Raw genomic sequence first — 22493 nt, forward strand, 5'->3', positions numbered from 1 at the left:
AAACTTAAGCTGAATGATTCTTAGGTTATCTAGAATAAAGTTTGTGTTTTATTTTCTGTTTCCTCAGAAAACATGCTTGCCATAGCTAAAAATAGAACATAGGGTAAAATACAGTTTTTATACGGCTGCAAAAATATTTTGTGGTCGTATATTGGTATGACGTTGGCGTTGTCGTCGTCCGAAGACACATTGGTTTTCGCACTCTAACATAAGTTTAAGTTAATGGATCTCTATGAAATTTTACCATAAGGTTCAATTCCACAAAAGGAAGGTTGGGATTGATTTTGGGGGTTACTGTACCAACAGTTAAGGAATTAGGGGGCCAAAAATAAGCATTTTTGTAACTTCCAGACATAACTTGTGTGGTAGTGTATGGATCTCTCTGACATTATACCACAAGGTTCCATATCTCAAAGGGAATACTGGGATTGATTGTGAGGGTAATTGCCTCAAAATTTTAGGGATTAGGGACCAAAAAAGGGGCAAAAAACAAGCATTTCTCTAGTATCATGACAATAACTTGTGTGTAAGTGTATGGATCTTTCTGAAATTGTACTACAAGGTTCCATATCACAAAGGGAAAGCTGGAATTGAGTTTGGGGGTAATTGCCCAAAACGTTTAGGAATAAGGGGCCAAAATGGGGCCAAAAATAAGCATTTTTCTAGTTTCCAGACAATAACTTGTGTTCAAGTGTATTGATCACTCTGAAATTGTACTGCAAGGTACCATACCACAAAGGGAAGGCTGGGATTGATTTTGGGGGTAATTGCCTCAAAATTTTAGGAATTAGGGACCAAAAAGGGGCAAAAAACAAGCATTTTTCTAGTTCAGGACAATAACGTGTGTGTAAGTGTATGGATCTTTATGAAATTGTACTACAAGGTTCCATATCACAAAGGGAAAGCTGGGTTTGAGTTTGGGGGTAATTGCCCTAAACGTTTAGGAATTTGGGGCCAAAAAACAAGCATTTTTCTAGTGTCCAGACAATAACTTGTGTTCAAGTGTACAGATCTCTGCAAAGTACCATACCACAAAGGGAAGGCTGGGATTGAGTTTGGGGGTGATGAATCAGAAGGGGGTTCAAAAAATTTGGGGGAGGGATTTTTTTTTTCCTTTTTTTCCTTTTTTTTTTTTTTTTAAATTTTCCATTTTAAATTGGTTATTTATGATTTACATATAAAAGCAAATAATAATGATATGGTTTGAATAGATAAATTAAAAAAATTTATTTCCAGACAATAACTTGTGTTCAAGTGTATGGATCTCTCTGATATTGTACTGCAAGGTACCATACCACAAAGGGAAGGCTGGGATTAAGTTTGGGGGTGATGAATAATAAGGGGGTTCAAAAAATTTGGGGGAGGGATTTTTTTTTCCTTTTTTTTCTTTAAAAATTTTCATTTTAAATTGGCTATCTCTGATTTATATATAAAAGCAAACAATAATGATATGGTTTGAATAGGTAAATTAAAAATTTTTAAGTTCTTAGACCACATTCATTCTGTGTCAGAAACCTACATGACCTATGCTGTGTCTAATATTTAATCACAATCCAAATTCAGTGCTGTATAAAGCTTAAATGTTGTGTCCATACTTGACCCAACTGTTCAGGGTTCGACCTCTTCGGTCGTATCAAGCTGCACCCAGCGGAGCATTTTATTGACTTATATCTCAAAAACTAAAGCATTTAGAGGAAATCAAACAAAAAGTTAAAGTATTCATTAGGTCAAGGTCTATCTGCTCTGAAATTATCAGCCAAATCTGGTATCTGATTTTTAGGTTATTGCCCCTGAATTGATGCTTTAAATTAAATTATGCAGTTTTCGTTTATTATCTTGAATATTATTATATTATAGATAAAGATAAACTGTAAACAGCAAAAATTAACAGCAAAGTAAGATCTACAAATAAGTTTTATATGACAAAAATTGTCAATTGACCCCTTAAGGAGTTTTTGCCCTTTAAAGACAATTTTTTCACGATTTATTCATCTAGTTTGCTTACTTTTAAGAATGTTCTCCGTTGAAACTGCTGAATCAATTTCAGCCAAACTTTGGCTGAATGAGTTTCCGAGTATCTAGTATAAATTTTGTTTTTTATTTCCTTGTACGTCAAGAAACATAGCCACTATGGCTAAAATGGAACATAGGGGTAAAATGCATTTTTTTGTTTTTTGTTTGACAATGTTACTTACATGACGGTAATAACATGAATAAGTAAATGAAAGTACACTACTTTTGTCAGTCCATCATTAGTGCAGTTCCTTTGCAATTACTTGAGTTTTAATTTATCATTACTAATGCATTTAAATTTACACTAAAGTCATTTGTAAGTAAAGAAGGGTATTTATTTTACAGATAGCAGCCTGTTCCAGTTGTTGTAAAAGGGAATCTTTAAGTTCTGGATAGCCCCTAAGGCCTTATGTTATATTTTGGCAAAATTCTCTGAAAGTTTTCTTTTAAAGAACAACTGAAATTTTAAAATCAGATGCTTAGATTACATGACAGGAAAATATCTTTTTTTCAGGCTGCTGTTGTTGCTGGTAAATTGGGACTTCAAGATCATTTTACCATAGATGAGGTTAGTACATTTAACTTGACATTATTTAACCTTTCACAGTAATCATGTAAGGATAGGGTCACTCATTTATTGTTTTGTTCATCTTTGTATTACCACTAATATTTCTATCTATAGTATTTCATTTGGTAATAAATTAAAATTTAGAGATAAAAAGAAGTGATTTAACAGATATTTTCATAGACATTATCACTGTATCCTGGAAAAATATATTCGAGTTGACATACAAGTGTTAATTGCTTTGAAAATTTGAAAAACATATGAAGACATAATTGTTTTTAGATTTTAAGCTAAATTGAATATTGATATTAACTGTCCAATGGTATTATTACAAATCAAGAAGTCCTCAAATGGTCTTCACTGTGATATTTGAAATAAGGACAAATTGTAACATATCAGATATGGGTGCAAATGTATTGGTACAGGTTAATGTAAGCTTGTAACTATGAAATTTGTTGATAAGCAATGAGCTGATATTATACATTGTACTTTCAAGAAATATTTTCTTTGTTAATTGTTGTAAAGCATGCCAATTTTTCTTCCTTAGATAGCCTTGCCCTTAGTTCTGCAGGACAAAGTAAATGTTTTAGAAACATATGCAACTGGTAACCTCAAACTACAACAAATGGTTGTACAAATGTTAGATAGTCTGGTGGATAAAGATGTTGTTATTGATGATATAATAAGGTACAGTTCTCTGCTATAATTTAAGGATATTTGTACTTATTCCTCTTTAATGTTCTCTTATTTTCATGCCCCACTCTTTGATTTCTTAAAAAGCTATATGTTGTCGATACATATATTTCCCTTGTAATGATGGTCACAGACTTATTTTTGGTTATGTTAAACAATCTGTTACCTAGTTGGTAGTGAAAAATCGATGATTTACTACCTACAATGGTATGACCTTACGATTATTTTGATGTTTTGTGGTATTTTTTCACCTAGAACACCACTTTGAATGATGACTACTATTAAAATGAAGTCGGTGACCCCTATTATTAGTTTACATCATTAAAACAGAAATTAATGAACCAACAACATTTTAGTTTTCAAGAAAAATCTATGGATTTGAAATTGGAGATTTGATGATTATAAGACCAATTGAAGAACATTTTTCACCAATTTTATGTATTTTCTATACAAATGTTCACCTATTTTGAAAGAATTCAATCAGTAATATTTCAGAAAATAAAAGAGATGAATTTCATTTTTTTTTTCTGATTTTCAGTTGAAGTTCAATGACCCACAGTTCCAACAAAGTATTTCAATTATATATAAAAAACATTTTATTTTAGTAAAAGTGGTGTAACAAATCCAAAGAGGGAGAAATTGAATAGAAAGACACTTAGTAAACTTGCAGCAAGACTGATGAAGTTGTATGATATTCCACAAGGTAGTGTATAGTTACACTTGCAGCAAGACTGATGAAGCTGTATGAAATCTCACAAGGTAGTGTATAGTTACACTTGCAGCTAGACTATTGAAGTTGTATGATATCCCACAAGGTAGTGTATAGTTATACTTGCAGCAAGACTGATGAAGTTGTATGATATTCCACAAGGTAGTGTGTAGTTACACTTGTAGCAAGACTGATGAAGTTGTATGATATCTCACAAGGTAGTGTATAGTTACACTTGCAACAAGACTGCTGAAGTTGTATGATATCCCACAAGATAGTGTATAGTTACACTTGCAGATAGAGTAATGAAGCTGTATGATATCCCACAAGGTAGTGTATAGTTACACTTGCAGCAAGACTAATGAAGTTGTATGATATCCCACAAGATAGTGTATAGGTACACTTGCAGCAAGACTGATGAAGTTGTATGATATTTCACAAGGTAGTGTATAGTTACACTTGCAGCAAGACTGATGAAGTTGTATGATATCCCACAAGGTAGTGTATAGTTACACTTGCAGCAAGACTGATGAAGGTGTATGATATCCCACAAGATAGTGTATAGGTACACTTGCAGCAAAACTGTTGAAGTTGTATGATATCCCACAAGGGAGTGTATAGTTACACTTGCAGCTAGACTGATGAAGTTGTATGATATCCCACAAGGTTGTGTATAGTTACACTTGCAGCTAGACTGATGAAGTTGTATGATATCCCACAAGGTATTGTATAGTTACACTTGCATCTAAACTGCTGAAGTAGTGTGATATCCCACAAGGTATATCCCACAAGGTAGTGTACAGTTAAAACATTTGTAACTATACTGTGATTGAGATACATGATTCAATGATGAGTTTCTTTTCAACTCATAGAAAAAATCATTTACTATTTTCCTCAGAAACTTCTTGACCAATCTTAACTGAAGCCACTGTGCATATTCAAATGATTTTGTCCTTTCGAAATACCAATTGTTTTACTTTGTTTGAATTGTGACGGTTTCATCTTTCTAACTGATTTACTAGTAATATATTTGAGCTAGTAAATGTTGTAAGTATAAAGAAAGTGCAGTGTGATTAGTATTATTAATACCATCCTTTTCAAGTAATATACGAATATGAAAACAAAAGTTTAATTTTGATTCGGTTCACATATAACAGTACAAACATAAGCTCTTGACAGCTTTTTACTGATGCCTGCCTGTTTCATGAAATTGGAACAATTTTGAACACCTACATATCATGAACACTGGTTTAAAAAAAAAGTTTGACTTGGATACCAAAACTGAATAAATTTTACCATTTTAAATAGAATTGGTCTAAATCATTGAAAAATTATCAAAGCTTGACCACCATTACTACAAATAAAAAATAAGTTATAACTAATATACTTACAACTCCATAGTGTAAATCACATGGCATGACATAATTTGATAAACATTTTCAAATTTTAATTGTCTTATTTAACTCACTTATACCAAGACTATATACTTTTCACCATGAATGAAGGGAAAAAAAATTAAGGATAGATCTTATTAAAAGAAGTGATTTATTTGACTGATACTATATTTAGATGGAGTTTTTATATTGTTACCTTAGATAGCAGTGAATGTATGATATAGAAAAGGATTTGATATAAATGAAATCCATGTTGATGTTGTTGATTTGTATGTAACTTAGATATTACATCTATACAAATCATTAAAGGGAGATAACTTTACAGAGGTTATTATCTGAGCTCTTAAACAATTGTTATGTAAGATAGTTTTTTGCAATTTTACAAATAGATTTAAGTTCTTTTTAACTGTAAAAAAATAATTATCAATAACTTATATCAGGTTATTTTTGGTTTTTTTTATGCCCCCGCTGCAAGGCCGAAGGGGGCGTTAAGTGTTACTCTTGACAATCCATCTTTCAGTCCATCCCATTTTCGTCTGAAAAGCAAGCTTGAGCGGGGGCATTCTAGTCCTCAGACACATTCTTCTTTTATGTTCACAGTGATGGGGTACTTAAATATTCACTCTTATTAGCTCACTGGGGCCCAAAGGGCCCGATGTGAGCTTATGCCATCACTTGGCGTCGTCTGTCGTCGTAAACTATTTTAAAAATCTTCTCTAAAATTGTTCAATTGGTCAAGATCTATCAGCTCTGAAATTTTCAGAAGAATCGAACAACCCATTGTTGGGTTGCTGCCACCAAATTGGTAGTTTTAACAAAATTTTGCAGTTTTTTGTTATTCTTTTGAATATTCTTATAGATATATATAATATAAGCAGTAATAATGTTCAGCAAAGTAAGATCTACAAAAAAGTTAATATGACCATAATTGTCAATTGACCCCTTAAGGAGTTATTGCCCTTTAAAGACAGTTTTACACAATTTGTTCATCGAGTTTGCTAACATTTAAAAATCTTCTCTGATATACAGGTGAGCGATTCAGGGTCTTGAGAGCCTCTTGTATATTATTCACATATCATGGCCTTGTACAATGCATTTATATTTACAGTTAAATGTTTGTGTAGGGTAATGTTGCTGTAAAACAGTTATTGTGAAAATTAGACACACTAAAATTTCCCAATACAGTATTACATCCAGATATATTATATTGTACTTTCTTTGATTCTAACAAATATAATTTGTAATGCTTTTTTTTTTTACTCTCAGAATTATGTCCAAACATAAGTAAAGCCAGAGGAGTTGGAGCATTGAGGTACCTTTTATACAGAAGATATATAGAGGTAACGTAATGATTCTCTCATATAGGCAGAAAATAAATAACTGTACATAGTATAGGAAATAAAGTTAATGGCAAACTGGTAGAAATGTATTTATATGTAATTGTGATTTTTTTTATAGAAAAATAAGCATTCAACATCAAAACTATTTATTGTACATGCAATTTACCATAGTAACCATGATGTTTAGAAAAAAAAACTTACATAGACTATTATAAAAAGGGTAAAAACTGATATGAATAACCATCGTAAAAATATTTAGAATGTTTTGCTAATCATGCTGTTTTATTTTTATTGCTACAATTTCTTACCTTCTTTGATACAATAAAAATCCAGATAATTAATGGCTTTAAGTAACATAAGAAATTTTATTTGCATTTATTGTAGGGTAAGATGGGTACAGGAAGTTGGGAAGAACTAGTAGAGGTAATAGTTTTGCAGGAAAAAAAATTGTGTAGTAGGTGATTTAAAATAACTTTTCATTTTGTACTTTTACAGGTGTTTGCATTTTATATTGTTATCAAATTTGTTTTATTTTAAAATTTGTTACAAAAAAAAACAAAACATTAATATTCTCTTGGTACTGTTTTTGTAAGATTTTGCTTCAGTTAAATCCATTATTTTTAAACCTTCATCCACAAACGTATTAAGAAGTTTCCATTGAAATGTTCTGAACAAAGTTTAAGATTATTTTTTCAAGAACCTTTGCTATGAAAATTGTCAACAAGTAGGTTCAAGCGTTGTGAGTAGCAACTATCTTTTCTTCTAGTTAAGCAAATGATATTTGATTTGACATGATGTTTCTAGATCAGTTATTAATGTGTGTATGACTGAATGTTCAAAACCAATGCACTTGAACTTTTAAATGATAGTCACACAATTGTCCTCTTCTAAATAAGAATTAATACACCAATCTCGAGTTGATTTCTATGAATGAGTTACACCGTTTGATCCGAGGTCAATCTGGGTAAATTTAGCCATCAAACAATCTGTTCTTCCTGTGACTTAATAACATGAGCATTGTAGCATAGGAAATTTACGGGAAAGTGCATACATTCGAAAGTCATCTATCTATTTATGCATGGTTTTATTTTCCAGAATGCTGTTGGTGATAATGATTATTTGAAGGAACAGCTAGTAGAACAATTAATGTGTTATAATGAACTTACAGAAGCTGTTAAATGGGCTAGACATTTCAAGTTGACTGATGAATCTATTCCAGAAGTGGTTGCTGTGAAAAGGAGAACAATGGATGAGTAAGTGGGTCCATGTTAGAACTCATTTATCATGTGCTCTTAGTACATTATCTGAAGCTTTTTTAGGACCCTGCCATTTTGTTTTTTACAGATGTCCTATAACATTAGTAGGCATTCCATTTTAGGGCTATTCCATTAAAAAGAATGTACCAGGGTCGGACGGCAATTATAAAAAATCCCGTTGGTTGTTCATGTGTTGAAGCGTTTATGGCCAGTGGCCCTTGGTGTTTAGAGAAACTAAGTATTGTTGGTTGTTGGTCTTCTTTGACAGTCAGTTTTCGTGACTGTCGTTTTCATTGTGTTATTTTTCATTATTTATTATTATTTGTTTTTGCAAGGACTTATATAACCGATTGTTTTTGTCTCCTGCTCTTATCATGATATTTTGGAAAACATAACTGTTCCTGCAACTTACGCAGCGGCAGGCACAACGTTGTATTCTACCTATGGTACCAGTTCCGGAAGTGCAAGAGTTACTTCCCTTTAATGACAAGCACATGGCGAACGATGTCAAATTCTATTGAAAATAATATTCGGAGGTTCAAATTAGCGGTGGTCCAAGGTCTGCGACCTTCCACTATTGCCATAGCTGGACTTTCGTTTTGGTTACTAGCTAGCCCAGACGGATCTTCGATTTGAAAGAAAATAAAAATTAACTTTGCCGACCTTTTTTTACCATCAGTATGGTAATTTTAAAGCCATATTACTATTGAAAAGGATTTTTCTAGCATTCCACAGGGTCCAAATACCGGACCCATTCCTATTGGCAATGGCAAATACCCTACGTTTTTCCCAATTTTCAATTTGGGACAAAAACTTCCAAACGATCTCAAAATTTATTTTTATCTTTATTATTCATGACAGCGATGCTCATTTTGTTCAACCGCTAGCTTTATACTGAAAATCGCCAACAAGTAATGTGTAAATACGAGTAAAATTGTATCTGACTGACTAAAATAACATTGAAAAACAATATGGATGCCATAAACCGGAAATGAAGACGATTACAATACTGGATCAGATTCCGGGGTCGGATAAGGGTAATTCCGGGTTTGCCGATCAAATACAATAAAAAAAAAAAATAATTCCAGGCAGGTGACAAAATACATCTTTGATGATGAAATATGAACACTAGAATTGAAAACCAAAAGATATATGGAAAAGAAAGAAAAAGCATGAAATATTTTATACAGAAACTCAAAAATAACTTTTAGTTCACAAATTTTCGTGTCAAAATCCAATGAAATGTGACAGTAATTTTCTTTATCATTAATAAATGTTGATATTACATGTAGATGTTTTTATAGGGTATATATATCTACAATTCCAAGAGGTAATTTCTTCTCAATTTTGAAGGGCCAGTAAAAATATGGAAGTTTCTTACTTTATTTTTACAGAGGAACTAATATAATAGTGCAACCAGATATGATACATTTAAACAGCTTTGAATTTGAACTGTTACTTTAATTGTATACTCGGGTATGAATTGAACAATATAAAAAAAAGAGATACAAATAGCCCTTTATATCATAGTAAAACCAAACATTGTAGCTCCTTGAATGAGCACTTCTCTTCCAAATCTCACCACTCCTACCCATCAGTTTCAAAAAGAGAAGTCACTTCTCCCTATGAATCATCAGTGATTTTTATAAGATTAAAATTTGTTTCAAACCCTGGTGAACAAATTATATTTTTCATATTTAAGATTTAAAACACAATGAAGTTTGATCTCATTTCTTCCCTCCAACTCCCCCCTCCCCCAACTCCCAGTTCCCTCCCCCTCATTCCCAGGTTCCCTTAACCCTGTCCACCCCCTCTAAATTGTCCAGTAACTATAATGTTTAAATAACAATTCCTTTGGTTGTGGTAAATTAGAATAAAATAAGTTAGATATATTCCAGTTGGTTCTTGTATTATTATGAGACGACTTCCTGTTGGTTGGTGTTAAGATACATGGTACATTCCTCTTGGTCATGGAGGTACTTAAAAATTGCCTTCCGACCCTAGTACCTCCTTTTTAATGGAATAGCCCTCATCTGTAAATTCATCAGCTTTAGGTGTGTCCTACAGTGATTTTGTCAAGTTTATTTTTTTAGGAATTTAGTTAACATTTACACAAAATGTTTGAAATTTAAAAAATGAAGCTTTTTAAGTTTTAAAGAAATTACTAATTTTTGTAGATAGAATAGAAAATAAACACATGTTTGTTTGCAAAAGAAATAAAGGCATGGTAGAAACCTGCATAACTATATATTTCAGAGTAACACATGATAGAAGCGCCAGTAAAAACAGCATTATCAGTTGTAACTATAGCAGTCAGGGGCATTACTTAAACAAGTAACTTTTAAAATTACCTATACAAGTAATGTTGAAATCGAGGCTATTTTGAAAATTACTTATATAAGTAACTTTTCTAAATATTATTTTTATAGGTGTCCAATTATACAGATTTTACTAGTTTTAACACATTTTTACAGTCATCTGGTTATTTTTCTCATGAAATATAAAATCTAATCCTTCTGAAACACTAATTGCCTTTCTGACACACTTATCTTTCATATGACACTTCTGGGTCAAAGATTGGTCTCTTGGGACTATTAAAATATGGTTTTCCTTGAAAATCTTGAAGGTAGACAGATATAAATAGATGGAAACTTGTGAATTAATTAAGACTTGAAGTTATTTATAATTTGTAACCCAAAACAATTACATATGTTTCTGGAATAAGTGTTATTACTAATTCTTTCAAAGATTATTTTTAAAGTAACCCTTTATGTCTATACTCCTCTCAAATCTAATAAATTCTTATGTAAAAATTCTTGAAAACTACGTTTAGTCCATGCTTCTATTGAAATTTAGAATAACTCTATTGAGTAATTTTATATATTTTAAAAACAAAAATTACCTATATAAGTATTTAAAAAAAGTTACTTGTTTAAGTAACGCTCCTGACTGTATAGCTTCCTTGTAATCCTAGTAAATATTAGCTGCATGCATTTTTAAGGCAGCTTTGTTTTCTCCTGAAGCAGAATCAATTGTACTTCTCAGACAGCAATTTCATTATTCACATAATGTCATTTTTGTTCATGACATCAGTTAAATGTTGTTTCTTGCTATTTCAGAGGAGAAAATACACAAGAGCAAAATGCAGAAGGAGAAAATTGGGACGATGACTGTTATTCAGAAACAGAAATGTCTGCTCACTATTATACTTTAAACTTACCAGATGATCATATTACTGTTATAGATACTAAAGAAAGGTATCAGGCTTGTCTGTCTACTCTTACAAAGGTTTGTACACTTAGGAACTAGTCTAAAGATTGAAATCATTTAACATTCGGATTTGATATTTTTGACCAAAAATCCATTGAAACGAAGAGTTCAAGTTTTTTCCATCCTGTCTTTCTTAGTGCATTGAAATGGCCATACATGAAAAAATCATATGACTTAAAAATAAACATGCATTATTTATAGAAGGTATATAACCCAATCCTAGTTTGTTGGATAAGAAAACAGCATCATGTTGAGATATACAGGTTAAAGTACCTTTTTTTGATAATCGCAACTTTTGTCTGGGTCAATGTGTTAGCTTAAGCTTCATCAGATTTTTATAATCTACATGTATTTAGATTAATTAATTGTCTATCTAAAATAAAAAGTATGAATAACTGCAATTATTTTGAATTTAATTATACCTCTTTTTCAAATTAAAAAAGAGGGTAAACTGGTTTTCTTCTGTCCATCCCATCATAGGATTTTTCTCAGGAACTATAAATCTGAGCTTTCCTGAAAACTAATAGCAAGCTTTATGTTAGAATGTTATCTAGTGTGATGCATTTTTTAAAGATTCAATGTTTATCACCTTCCACCGAATATATATAGATTCTTACACATAATTGCCATATATATGAATTTTTTTTCACATTTTTCTCAGAACTTCCTGAAATTTAGTATCAAGCTTCATGTGAGCATAATATACCATGTCATGAATTCTCATATCTATCGCTGATTTACTTATTATTTGTCAAATATTTATAGCAGGGGAATCATTAGTTCATCTTGTTTTAAAAGTACAAGACACTTTTACAAAAAATATGATGAAAAATATGCTCTAAGTCATACATGGTTCAGTGTAAATTATGATCAATGTTATTTGTAAGATAATTTTTTAAAGATCTGCAGATATGTAATTAATCAAGACTTTTCTTCAGCCAGGAACTATGATTGGCATAGATGCAGAATGGAAACCAAGTTTTGGTTCTCAAGTACAAAAGTAAGTTGAAATTTGTATAGTGCAAAGTACATGGAAATTAACTGTTTCCAAATCAGATTGCACAATTAATATTTAGAACTGAAGATAGCAATATAAACATGCATTATAAAACAGTTGCATGTTTTTTGTTTATTTTTCTATAAAAAATAGAATTGAGAATGGCAACAGGCAATGTGTCAAAGAGACAACAACCTGACCAAAGAGCAGAAAACAGCCCCTGGCCACCAATGGGTCTTCAATGTAGCGAGAAAATTGTGTACCTGGAGGTGGGCTTCAGCTGGCCCCTAAGAACAATGTTTACTTGTTCAGCCAAATGAATGGAACACTAAACTTCGATACATATAAATGAACCAAAATTAAAAACACACAAGATTAACAAAGGCTAGTGGTTCCTGACTTGGGACAGGGGCATAAATTCGGCAGGGTTAAACATGTTTTGTGAGATCTCATCCCACCCTTTTACCTCCAGCCAATGTGGAATAAACAAAGACACAGCAATACACAGAGTTAAACTTAGTTTAAAAGAAGTCGGAGTCTGATGTTAGAATAGGTAACAGAAGAAACTTAGCAAAATCAAAAATGAATGTTTCAGTCCTCATCAACATTATTCAAAATTTAACCTTAAATAATCATGCTATTTTTGTTTTTTGTATTGTAGGGTAGCTTTGATACAGTTAGCAACATATGACCATGCTTACCTGATTGATGTGAAGACTTTACTGACAATTCTAACAGAGGATGATTGGCAGCTCATGGTCATATCTGTCTTCTGTAATCAAGATATTGTCAAACTAGGTACATAACTGTATATTGCTTTATATTAGTTTGGGTATCCTGCATCAAAACAAATTGCACAGCAACTGATGTACATTTTAAAAGTCTTCATGTTTGGCCAATTGAAATATTACTTCATTTTCTGAATGCTACTTCCTATGAGATCTTAAACCTTTCTCATTAAGATTTTTGTTATTATGTACCACATGATTTACCACCGTTTTGATTTGATAATTATTTTGAATATAAGGAACTTTAACCCTTTTAGGAAGCTGATCCTTTCAGGTATTAGTTGTTAGTACTATAAACCAGTCATCTTTTAATTATTTTGAAGGGATGTGTTCTTTTATAGAAGTTAAATCAAAATTAAAAACCAATTGTTCAGAGAACAATTAAAGGTCTTTCCACCCGAAAAGATCTATTTTGATACAAAAATGTTAAAATTCGGTTAAAAATGTTATTTCCAGCGTCAAATAATAGCTTATTGTACGCTGGTTTAAAAAAATATATGGTTTCTGGACATTTTTCTTTTAAATAAGGAAGATAATTTGTTACTTCCGGTTTGAAAAATGTCACTTCCGGTATTATTTGATAGTTTACCTGACACTGATTCAAAAAATATATGGTTCTATATACTTGTACATTACACAAGTACAAAAAAAAGCTACTTCCGGTTTACACAATGTCACTTCCGGTTGGCTTTTCTAAGGTCATATGGCTTGTAACCTAATGCATAAAGTCCCATGGCTTTATCATGTATACATATGAAGTAAAAGCAAAGGTCAAAATCTAGATCGTCAAATTTACCAATGACATTGAGCTCAATTTGAAGGTCATAAATCAAGGACCTAAAATCAAAAGATACTAGGTCTTTATTATATATATTGTGAATGAGTTATATCACCATACGCATAATTTTAAATCTAAGAGGGGATAAAACTCCAATTTAATGTTAGCGTACCTTTTCAACCAAAATGTATGTGTTACGACATGTCGCAACTAACAATTTAGTAAAAATATGTTGTCGATATCTTATACGGTTTTTGAAAAGAAGTGAAATTAAGCCAAAATCTAAATTTAGAATATGACCTTGATCTCTGACCTTGACCTAATTTTCTTTTTTTGGACCAAGGACCTCAAATCAAAAGACCTTATGGTTTACCAGTTAGAAATGCATATCACTTATATCAAATGCATAAGGGGGAACAACTCTCATATGGAGTCTACGGATAGCTTCGGTCAAAATAAAACGTAACATACTGAGGATATAATGAGCGTTTTGGAAAAATAAATTTGTCGCTTTCTTTTACGGTTGCAAAGGAGATCCCATAACAAGAAAAACAGTGTTCGGGGAGAGAACTCTTACACAGAAAAGTGTTCGGTTAAACAGGGTTAGTTTCAAAAGCGTATAGACTGTATGATATTATATACAGAAAAAATAAGCGACATTTTTTGAAACAAAAATACAGCGCAAGAAAAAAATTTGGCGGAAGAGAAAAAAAAAAAAAAAAATAATCAGAACAAAACGGAAAAGGTGAAAGACCTAATGAATGAGATATAGTTATAAAGGTAAATTTTGTATTCTAGGTTCTATTTATCAACAGATTAGTGGCATCAGTTATTTATGTCATTTTTGTAGGTTATGGACTAGATTCTGATTTTAAAATGTTTATCAAGACATTCCCTTTCATGGAGAAAACCCTAGCTAAGATGCAGAGAGTAGTTGATTTGGAGAAATTGGCACAAAAGGTGAGTTTGTTTTTCTTAGACTTGATTGACAGCTAGGTGCATCAAAGTATGAAAAGCAATGTCTACAGATCACACATGACTTAAATTTATAAGCGTTTCCACCAGGCATGGGGCAAATAACATTGCAATGTAATGCATTATATTACAATTACTTTGACAAAACCATGCATTAAAACCATGCATTAACTGCATTTTTTTTATGGAATAAATGATAACAGTGCCAGAGCTGGTTGGATGATTGCCTCATTGAGTCATATTTCACCAGCAGTGTAATTGACCATTGGAAGATTCAAACATACCCAAATGCAGCATTAAAAATGAATTATGTAAATCATTTGTTGAATTTACACTATTTTATTGCTTCGGAAATCTTTGTTAGAAAAACATCAGATTTTGAAGTGAAATTCTAAAGACTTTGATGCAGAATAGAATGTAGGTAGCTCTCGTGAGGTCATAGTATAAATGTACTAGTGATCAAGCTCCTTGTTGTCTGAAGTTACAAAAGATTACCAAAAAATGTTCATTGCTGTTATTCGGCATTAAGGACATACGATACAGTTACAGGAGAGGTAATGACGTTGCTAGCGTAAAATGTTATTTTTCGCGACGTCAAACTGTAAATATCGGGAAAAGATGCATTTTTCGACTGATTTTAATCATTAGCTTGAAAATGAACACATGGACCCCTCTTTTTTAAAATGACATTTGGTTTGATTATGTATGAAGAATATGTTTCCCAATTTTATGAAGAAATCACCGATGAATTTTTTTTGAATTGGATAAATATATAGCTAAAAAATGCCGTTTTTTTCTAAAATCATGTCGTCGTCGTCTGTCGTCGTAAACTATTTCAAAAATCTTTTCCTCTGAAACTACTGGGCCAAATACCTTCAAACTTTGACTAAATGTTCCTCATGGTATCTAGTTTATAAATTGTATCCGAAGTTTTGATCCGTCGATAAACATGGCCAACATGGCTAAAAATAGAACATAGGGGTCAAATGCAGTTTTTGGCTTTTATCTTAAAAACTAAAGCTTTTAGAGCAAATCTGACTGGGGTAAAATTGTTCAATTGATCAAGATCTATCAGCCCTGAAATTTTCAGCCGAATCGAACAACCCATTGTTGGGTTGCTGCCACTAAGTTGGTAGTTTTAAGGAAATTTTGCCGTTTTTTGTTATCTTGAATATTATTATAGATAGATATAAACTGTAAACAGCAATAATGTTCAGCAAAGTAAGATCTACAAAAAAGTTAATAAGACCATAATTGTCAATTGACCCCTTAAGGAGTTATTGCCCTTTAAAGACAATTTTACACAATTTGTTCATCAAGTTTGCTCACATTTAAAAATCTTCTCCTCTGAAATACAGGTGAGCGATTCAGGCTCTTGAGAGCCTCTTGTTACAGTATACATCATTCAAAGTTGTGTTTTTGTTGAAAAAATACTACACAAAACGTTGAAAAAAGCATAACATCAATGCGTTGTGGACTGTAAATTGTTGATTTTTGATGTTTTTACTACCAACTATGTAACAGATTGGTTAATGCACAAAAAATGCGTTAGGGGTTCCATGGAAACCTGTGTCTCGCCTTCGATTGCTGCTGTCAATGTGAAAGTATAATGTTGACTGAAAAAGTGAGTCCATTTATCAGTAAAATACAGAATTGAAAAAAAAAATCAAACTCTTTAGATGCTATTTCTTGGTCTTGAAGATTAGCTTATGTTCAAGTTTCATAACAATCCAAGATGGTTTACAAATTTAGCATGTCAAAAAAACTTAATCCCAGACTGTCTGTAAATGTTAACTGTAAAAAAACTAAGTCCATCTATCAGAAAAAATACTGAAAATGAAAATATATTTTCAAAAGTTTGCTTCAGAGATACCTCTTAATCATAAAAAAGCTTCTGCCAAAGTTTCATAAAATTATTTGAAGGTTTGACAAAGTAACTGATGTGTAAAAAACTTTAATCCTAGACAGTATCTACTTGTTAACTGTAAACAAAACTTAAGTCCATTTATCAGTAAAATACAGAAAAAATGAAATGTTTTCAGAATTTAATTCTGGATACTGTATTTTGGTCATGAACAGGCTTCTGTCCAAATTTCATAAAATTCCATGAAGGTTTGACAAAGTTATTGATGTCTAAAAAACCTTTAACCACAGACTGAACCTAAATGTTGACATCGCCAATACCCCTGCTGCCGACAGAATCTAGGATCGCTATGTCTCGCTGTTGTGACATGAATGTTGCAGGCTCGACACAAATGAAGGAGTGACCATTAGATTATTTTATATCATTTAAACTGAAATTTATGTATCAACAACATGTAGTTTTTTAAGAAAAAATCTGTGGATTTGAAATGGGAGATTTGATGATTTTAAGACAAATTTTAGAATGTTTTTAGATGATTTTATGTGCTTTTTATTCAAATGATCACCTGAATTGAAAGAATTCAATCAGTGATATTTCAAACAGTAAAAAAAAGATGCATGCATCATTTTTGTCGAGCCTTCGACTTTAGTCGAAAAAGCGAGACATAGCGATCCTACATTCCGTCGTCGTCGTCGGTGGCGTACACAAATAGTCACTCTGTGGTTAAAGTTTTTGAAATTTTAATAACTTTCTTAAACTATCCTTGATTTCTACCAAACTTGGACAGAAGCTTGTTTATGATCATAAGATAGTATCCAGAAGTAAATTTTGTAAAAATAAAATTCAATTTTTTCCGTATTTTACTTATAAATGGACTTAGTTTTTCTGCCGGGAAATATTACATTCACTCTGTGGTTAAAGTTTTTAAATTTTAATAACTTTCTTAAACTATCCTGGGTTTCTACCAAACTTGGACAGAAGCTTGTTTATGATCATAAGATAGTATTCAGAAGTAAATTTTGTAAAAATAAAATTCCATTTTTTCCGTATTTTACTTATAAATGGACTTAGATTTTCTGCCAGGAAACAACAAATTCACTCTGTGGTTAAAGTTTTTAAAATTTTAATAACTTTCTTATACTATTTTGGATTTGTACCAACTTGGACAGAAGCTTGTTTATGATCAAAAGCTAGTATCTAGAAGGAAATTTTGTAAAAAAATAAATCCGTTTTTTCTGTATTTTACTTTTAAATGGACTTAGATTTTCTGCCAGGAAACAACACATTCACTCTGTGGTTAAAGTTTTTAAAATTTTAATAACTTTCTTATACTATTTAGGATTTGTACCAAACTTGGACAGAAGCTTGTTTATGATCAAATGCTAGTATCTAGAAGGAAATTTTGTTTTCTTCCAGTTAACATAACATTCAGTCTGCAGTTAAAGTTTTTAAACATTTATTAGATTAATAAACTATCCTGGATTTTTACCAAACTTGGACAGAAGCTTCTTACAATCAAAAGGAATATTTTTATTGATTTACTTCCTCATTTTTGTTGAGCCTGCGATTAACAGAAAAAGTAGGCGAGACACTGGGTTCCGTGGAACCCTTACGAATTTTTTCGATTTTCAGTTATAGTTCAACGATCCAAAGTTGTATGCAAAATTTTACCAAAATCTGTGACATAGCCCATTTACTGTTCCTTGACCTTAAATGTAACTGTCATTGACTGTTTAAGACAACCCTACCATGACCTAATGTAACACTACAAATTTATTTTGAAAGGGCAGTCATTTGAAAGAATGGTTATTGCCACTCTTCACAAGAAAATTCTATCAGTTCACTATTTTGGAACCACAATAAGAACTCTTTAAACAAACTTTCAAAATCAAATCCTTATTGCTTCTTAACATTTTTGGTTTGAAAACTGAGCTAATTCGTGGTATGTGTAATGGATCAGCATAAAAAGAAAACTAAAAGAAAATGATTACACAATTCATATATACAATATTTTAATGACTTATATGTACTAAACATGCAAGAGACTGATTGGTTCATGGCTACTTAACTAACATAATATTACATAAATATTTAGGACAATAACTTGCGTTGAAGACAAGCATGCTTGGCTGCCTCACAAAGTGACATGGTCGACTGAGGGTCAGAATGATATTCTGGTAGGGTGACAAGCCTTTCTGTAGACTACAAGATATTATTCTGACCCTCAGCCAACCAGTCTTTGGTCTAGTGATTGAAGACAAGACTTTTGACACACCCGTCTACCAAAAAAACATCAAGGTGGTGTAATACCTGCAAGAGATAAAAAATTGACCAGGATATCTCAACGCCAAGCCTGCATAATCAGTACCAAAATTATACATTTATAGAAAAATGTAATAATATAAATTTTCTAAAATAATTATCAATATGAAGAATAAATCCTCCTGTTGACTTTTAAAGGTTTTAGATAAAGTGATTAACTTTATGCCAGATACAGAGGATGCATCAGATGATGACAAAGAGGACGATAATGACAGTGGTATAAACTTCAAGTTCCAGAAAATAGAAGAAAGAGGTCTGAGTGAACTTGTTCGTCAGTGTTTTGGAAAAGCCTTAAATAAATCTGAACAGATGTCTGACTGGGAGAGAAGACCACTTAGACAACCTCAGATTATATATGCAGGTAAAAATTGTGTAATCCAAACCTCAAACTTTCTGTTCATTATTATATACTGGTGTAACCATAAATTATCTTTACAGTAGGCTTGTTGAAAAATTATTAATGCCATTGGTGTTGTAGCTACTTCATATTCAAATATACCAATTTCCATAACAAATTCTTCATTAAATCCAATTAAAGGGCCTGTTTCTGAGCATATACATATACATGTACTGTAAATTCTGAAATTATTGCATGCATTTATAATTGCGTTTTTTTGTCAGGCCTGTGACTTCTGTCACAGAAAGCTTGACATAGGCATACGATCCAGCGGCAGCTTTAACTAACTACTTAACAGCTTAATATTTTAGAAGGTTGAAGACCTGGATGCTTCATACTTTGTATAAAGATGCCTTATGTTATGAAGTTTCCGTCTGTCGTATGTCCATTGTCCTTGACCTTATTTTCATTGTTCAGTGTCTACTTGAAAAAAAAGTTAAGTTTTTTTGTAATGTTAATTTCTCTCTTATTATGAGCAATAGGATAAATACATTTAGTATATGTGTACCTTGCAAGGTCCTCATGTCTGTCATACAGTTTTCATCTGACCTCGACCTCATTTCATGGATCAGTGAACAAGGTTTAATTTTCGTGGTTGTCCATATATAAGATACTATAAGCAATAAATCTACTATATTTGGTGTATGGAATGATTGTAAGGTGTACATGTCTAACTGGCAGGTGTCATCTGACCTGACCTCATTTTCATGGTTCAGTGGTTAAAAAAAGTTAAGTTTTTGTGTTTTGGTCTTTTTTTCTAATACTATATGCAATAGATCAACTATATTTGGTGTATGGAAATATTTTACGATGTACATGTCAGTCTGGAAGATTTTAATTGACCTTGACTTCATTTTCACGGTTCATTGCTCAGTGTTAAGTTTTTATGTTTTAGTCTGTTTTTCTTAAACTATAAGCAATAGGTCAACTATATATGGTGTATGGGATGATTGTAAGGTGTATATGTCTCTCTGGCAGATATCATCTGACCTTGAGTTAAGTTTTCATGGTTAAGTTTGTTTCTTAGATACTATAAGCAATATGTCAACTATATTTAATGCATAGATTGATTGTAAGGTGTACATGTCTGTCTGACATGGTTCATCTGACCTTGACCTCATTTTCATGGTTCATTGGTCAATGTTAAGTTTTCCTGGTTAAGTTCGTTTCTAAGAAACTATAAGCAATAGGTCAACTATATTGGGTGTATGGAATGATTGTAAGGTGTACATGTATTTCCGGTTGGTTTATCTGACCTTGATCTCATTTTCTTGGATCATGTTAAGTTTATGTGATACTTGTAGTAAAGCTTTATATTTAGGACTATCAACATAAAATCAATGGTCAGTAAAGCAGGCGAGACATTTCAGTGTGTGCACTCTTGTGATATAAGGGCAAAAATGTGAGATTAAATATCAAATTCTGCATACAGTTATATGTATCAGATACCACATTGTGAGTTCTTATTATTGCAATACTCACCCAGTTGCATTATTTGCATTAATAAAATCTTGCATTAATTTCTGAATTTACAGTATTATATAGTATAACTTTGAAGTGATGTGTGATTTCAAGATATATACAAAATTTCATTAAGCACAGGTCAACATTAATTCATTGTCAACTTGTCCAAAATAATCAATCCTTTTGATGACTATTTAACCTCAAGAATCGTATCAAGATGGATTATTAATTCAATTTAGAGTTGAAGGCAACCCTAACATGCTCAAAATTTTAATTGATTATTTCCTTTAATTGTTGAGGCTATCTTAATAATATACTGTAATCCCCACCCATTTAATTTTGATAGGAGTGACTCTCTACCAATCCATAAAATAAATTCTGGAATAGCCTGGATAACCATAAAAAATGATGATGGTGAGATTAGTTTTATAATCTAACCTTTTGAAATACTGAATAAATAATAAAGATTAAAAAGAAATTTTTGAAATGATCAAAAATAGCTTTATCATTATTTCCTGAGCACTAAGAGAAATTGTATTGCTATGTCATTACAGCATTAGATGCCTACATTCTTCTAAAGGTCTATGACAAACTTGTGAAAATAGCCAGAGAAGAACATCTGAAAATAGATTTGGAACCACTAACTTCTATGAGATGGATGAAAATGAGTAGAGGAGATAAGAAAAAGGCCAAGGCAAAGGGTCAGAAAATAAAACCAAGGCTTCCCAAACAGTTGGTTAGTCCTTTTATTAATTTGCTGGCAAACAATTGGTTCTAAATAATATTTTATATTTAAAACTTTGTATTTTGAAATTATCAACAGACCTTGTTAGATATAAACATATATACTGTGGATCTATTATGATTTGTTTTGATTCCTAATCAAGGATTACATTGGTAAAGTTTAACCATGAATTTAGATGTTCAACTAAGTACAAACCACGAAATCAAATATACACGAACATACATTTTTTCCTAAATCCACAAAAATTTGTACCCATAAAAATAAATGAATGGAAATTTCAGTATGGAAATTATATGATGTTCAGCAATTATAGACACTAGGAGGAAGGAAGTTTAAAATTCTGTCAGGTAAAAAACATAGAACATCTCTTTCCTTTATTTTGTATTTTTATGTTTTGTACCATCTTGTCCATCATTCTAGGATTGTTACATTTTAACATACATGAATCCCAGGGAAGTTGAGTTGCCATTTGTAGAAGTGTATTTAGCACTCACTATCATCTAATGCAAGCTACCATATATCATTAACAAAGAGATAACAACACTGATAATGGTGCAATGTATAATTCAAAGACTGAGACATTTTGTTATTTTTTCAGCCTCCAGGTCCAAACCAACAATCACCATACGATGCTGAATCACCGGTCTCTCCAGGGGATTTTACAGTAGTGGTGGATTCCATGTTACAAGGACTTGGGAAACAACTGAGAAGTTGTGGTGTGGATGTACATATACTTGATAATACTGATAGTCATGACAGGGCTATAGAGGTATGTTGTCAACTTTCTCTTTGCTATTTCTTGTATTGGTACATGTTATTTTTATAAACCAGCCTAAAAGAAGCACAGGTTTATTGGTTAAGCCTTATCTGGTTATTCTTTTGTCCATTTGTCATATTTCCATAATCAATTTTTTAGAAACTTG

The 22493-nt window shown here is 31.8% G+C and overlaps 1 protein-coding gene and 1 long non-coding RNA gene across 2 annotated transcripts in view; one reads left to right on the forward strand and one right to left on the reverse strand.

Annotated features, from left to right (window-relative positions):
* Positions 1-22493, forward strand: part of LOC127728639 (exonuclease mut-7 homolog) — a 39413-nt gene that overhangs the window by 8443 nt on the left and 8477 nt on the right. The window contains exons 4-16 of the mRNA XM_052236166.1: positions 2528-2581; positions 3126-3265; positions 3877-3974; positions 6641-6714; positions 7099-7137; positions 7810-7967; positions 11090-11258; positions 12179-12240; positions 12899-13035; positions 14654-14763; positions 19103-19325; positions 21380-21561; positions 22169-22339. Of these exons, the coding sequence (XP_052092126.1) occupies positions 2528-2581; positions 3126-3265; positions 3877-3974; positions 6641-6714; positions 7099-7137; positions 7810-7967; positions 11090-11258; positions 12179-12240; positions 12899-13035; positions 14654-14763; positions 19103-19325; positions 21380-21561; positions 22169-22339 (1617 nt within the window). The remainder of the gene's footprint in view (positions 1-2527; positions 2582-3125; positions 3266-3876; positions 3975-6640; positions 6715-7098; positions 7138-7809; positions 7968-11089; positions 11259-12178; positions 12241-12898; positions 13036-14653; positions 14764-19102; positions 19326-21379; positions 21562-22168; positions 22340-22493) is intronic.
* The window catches only part of LOC127728676 (uncharacterized), a 38355-nt gene continuing 15981 nt past the window's right edge, over positions 120-22493 (reverse strand). The window contains exon 3 of the long non-coding RNA XR_007994308.1: positions 120-378. This is a non-coding gene — a long non-coding RNA (uncharacterized LOC127728676). The remainder of the gene's footprint in view (positions 379-22493) is intronic.

Source organism: Mytilus californianus, unplaced genomic scaffold (genome assembly GCF_021869535.1).
Source record: "Mytilus californianus isolate M0D057914Y unplaced genomic scaffold, xbMytCali1.0.p SCAF_2, whole genome shotgun sequence".
NCBI lineage: Eukaryota > Metazoa > Mollusca > Bivalvia > Mytilida > Mytilidae > Mytilus > Mytilus californianus.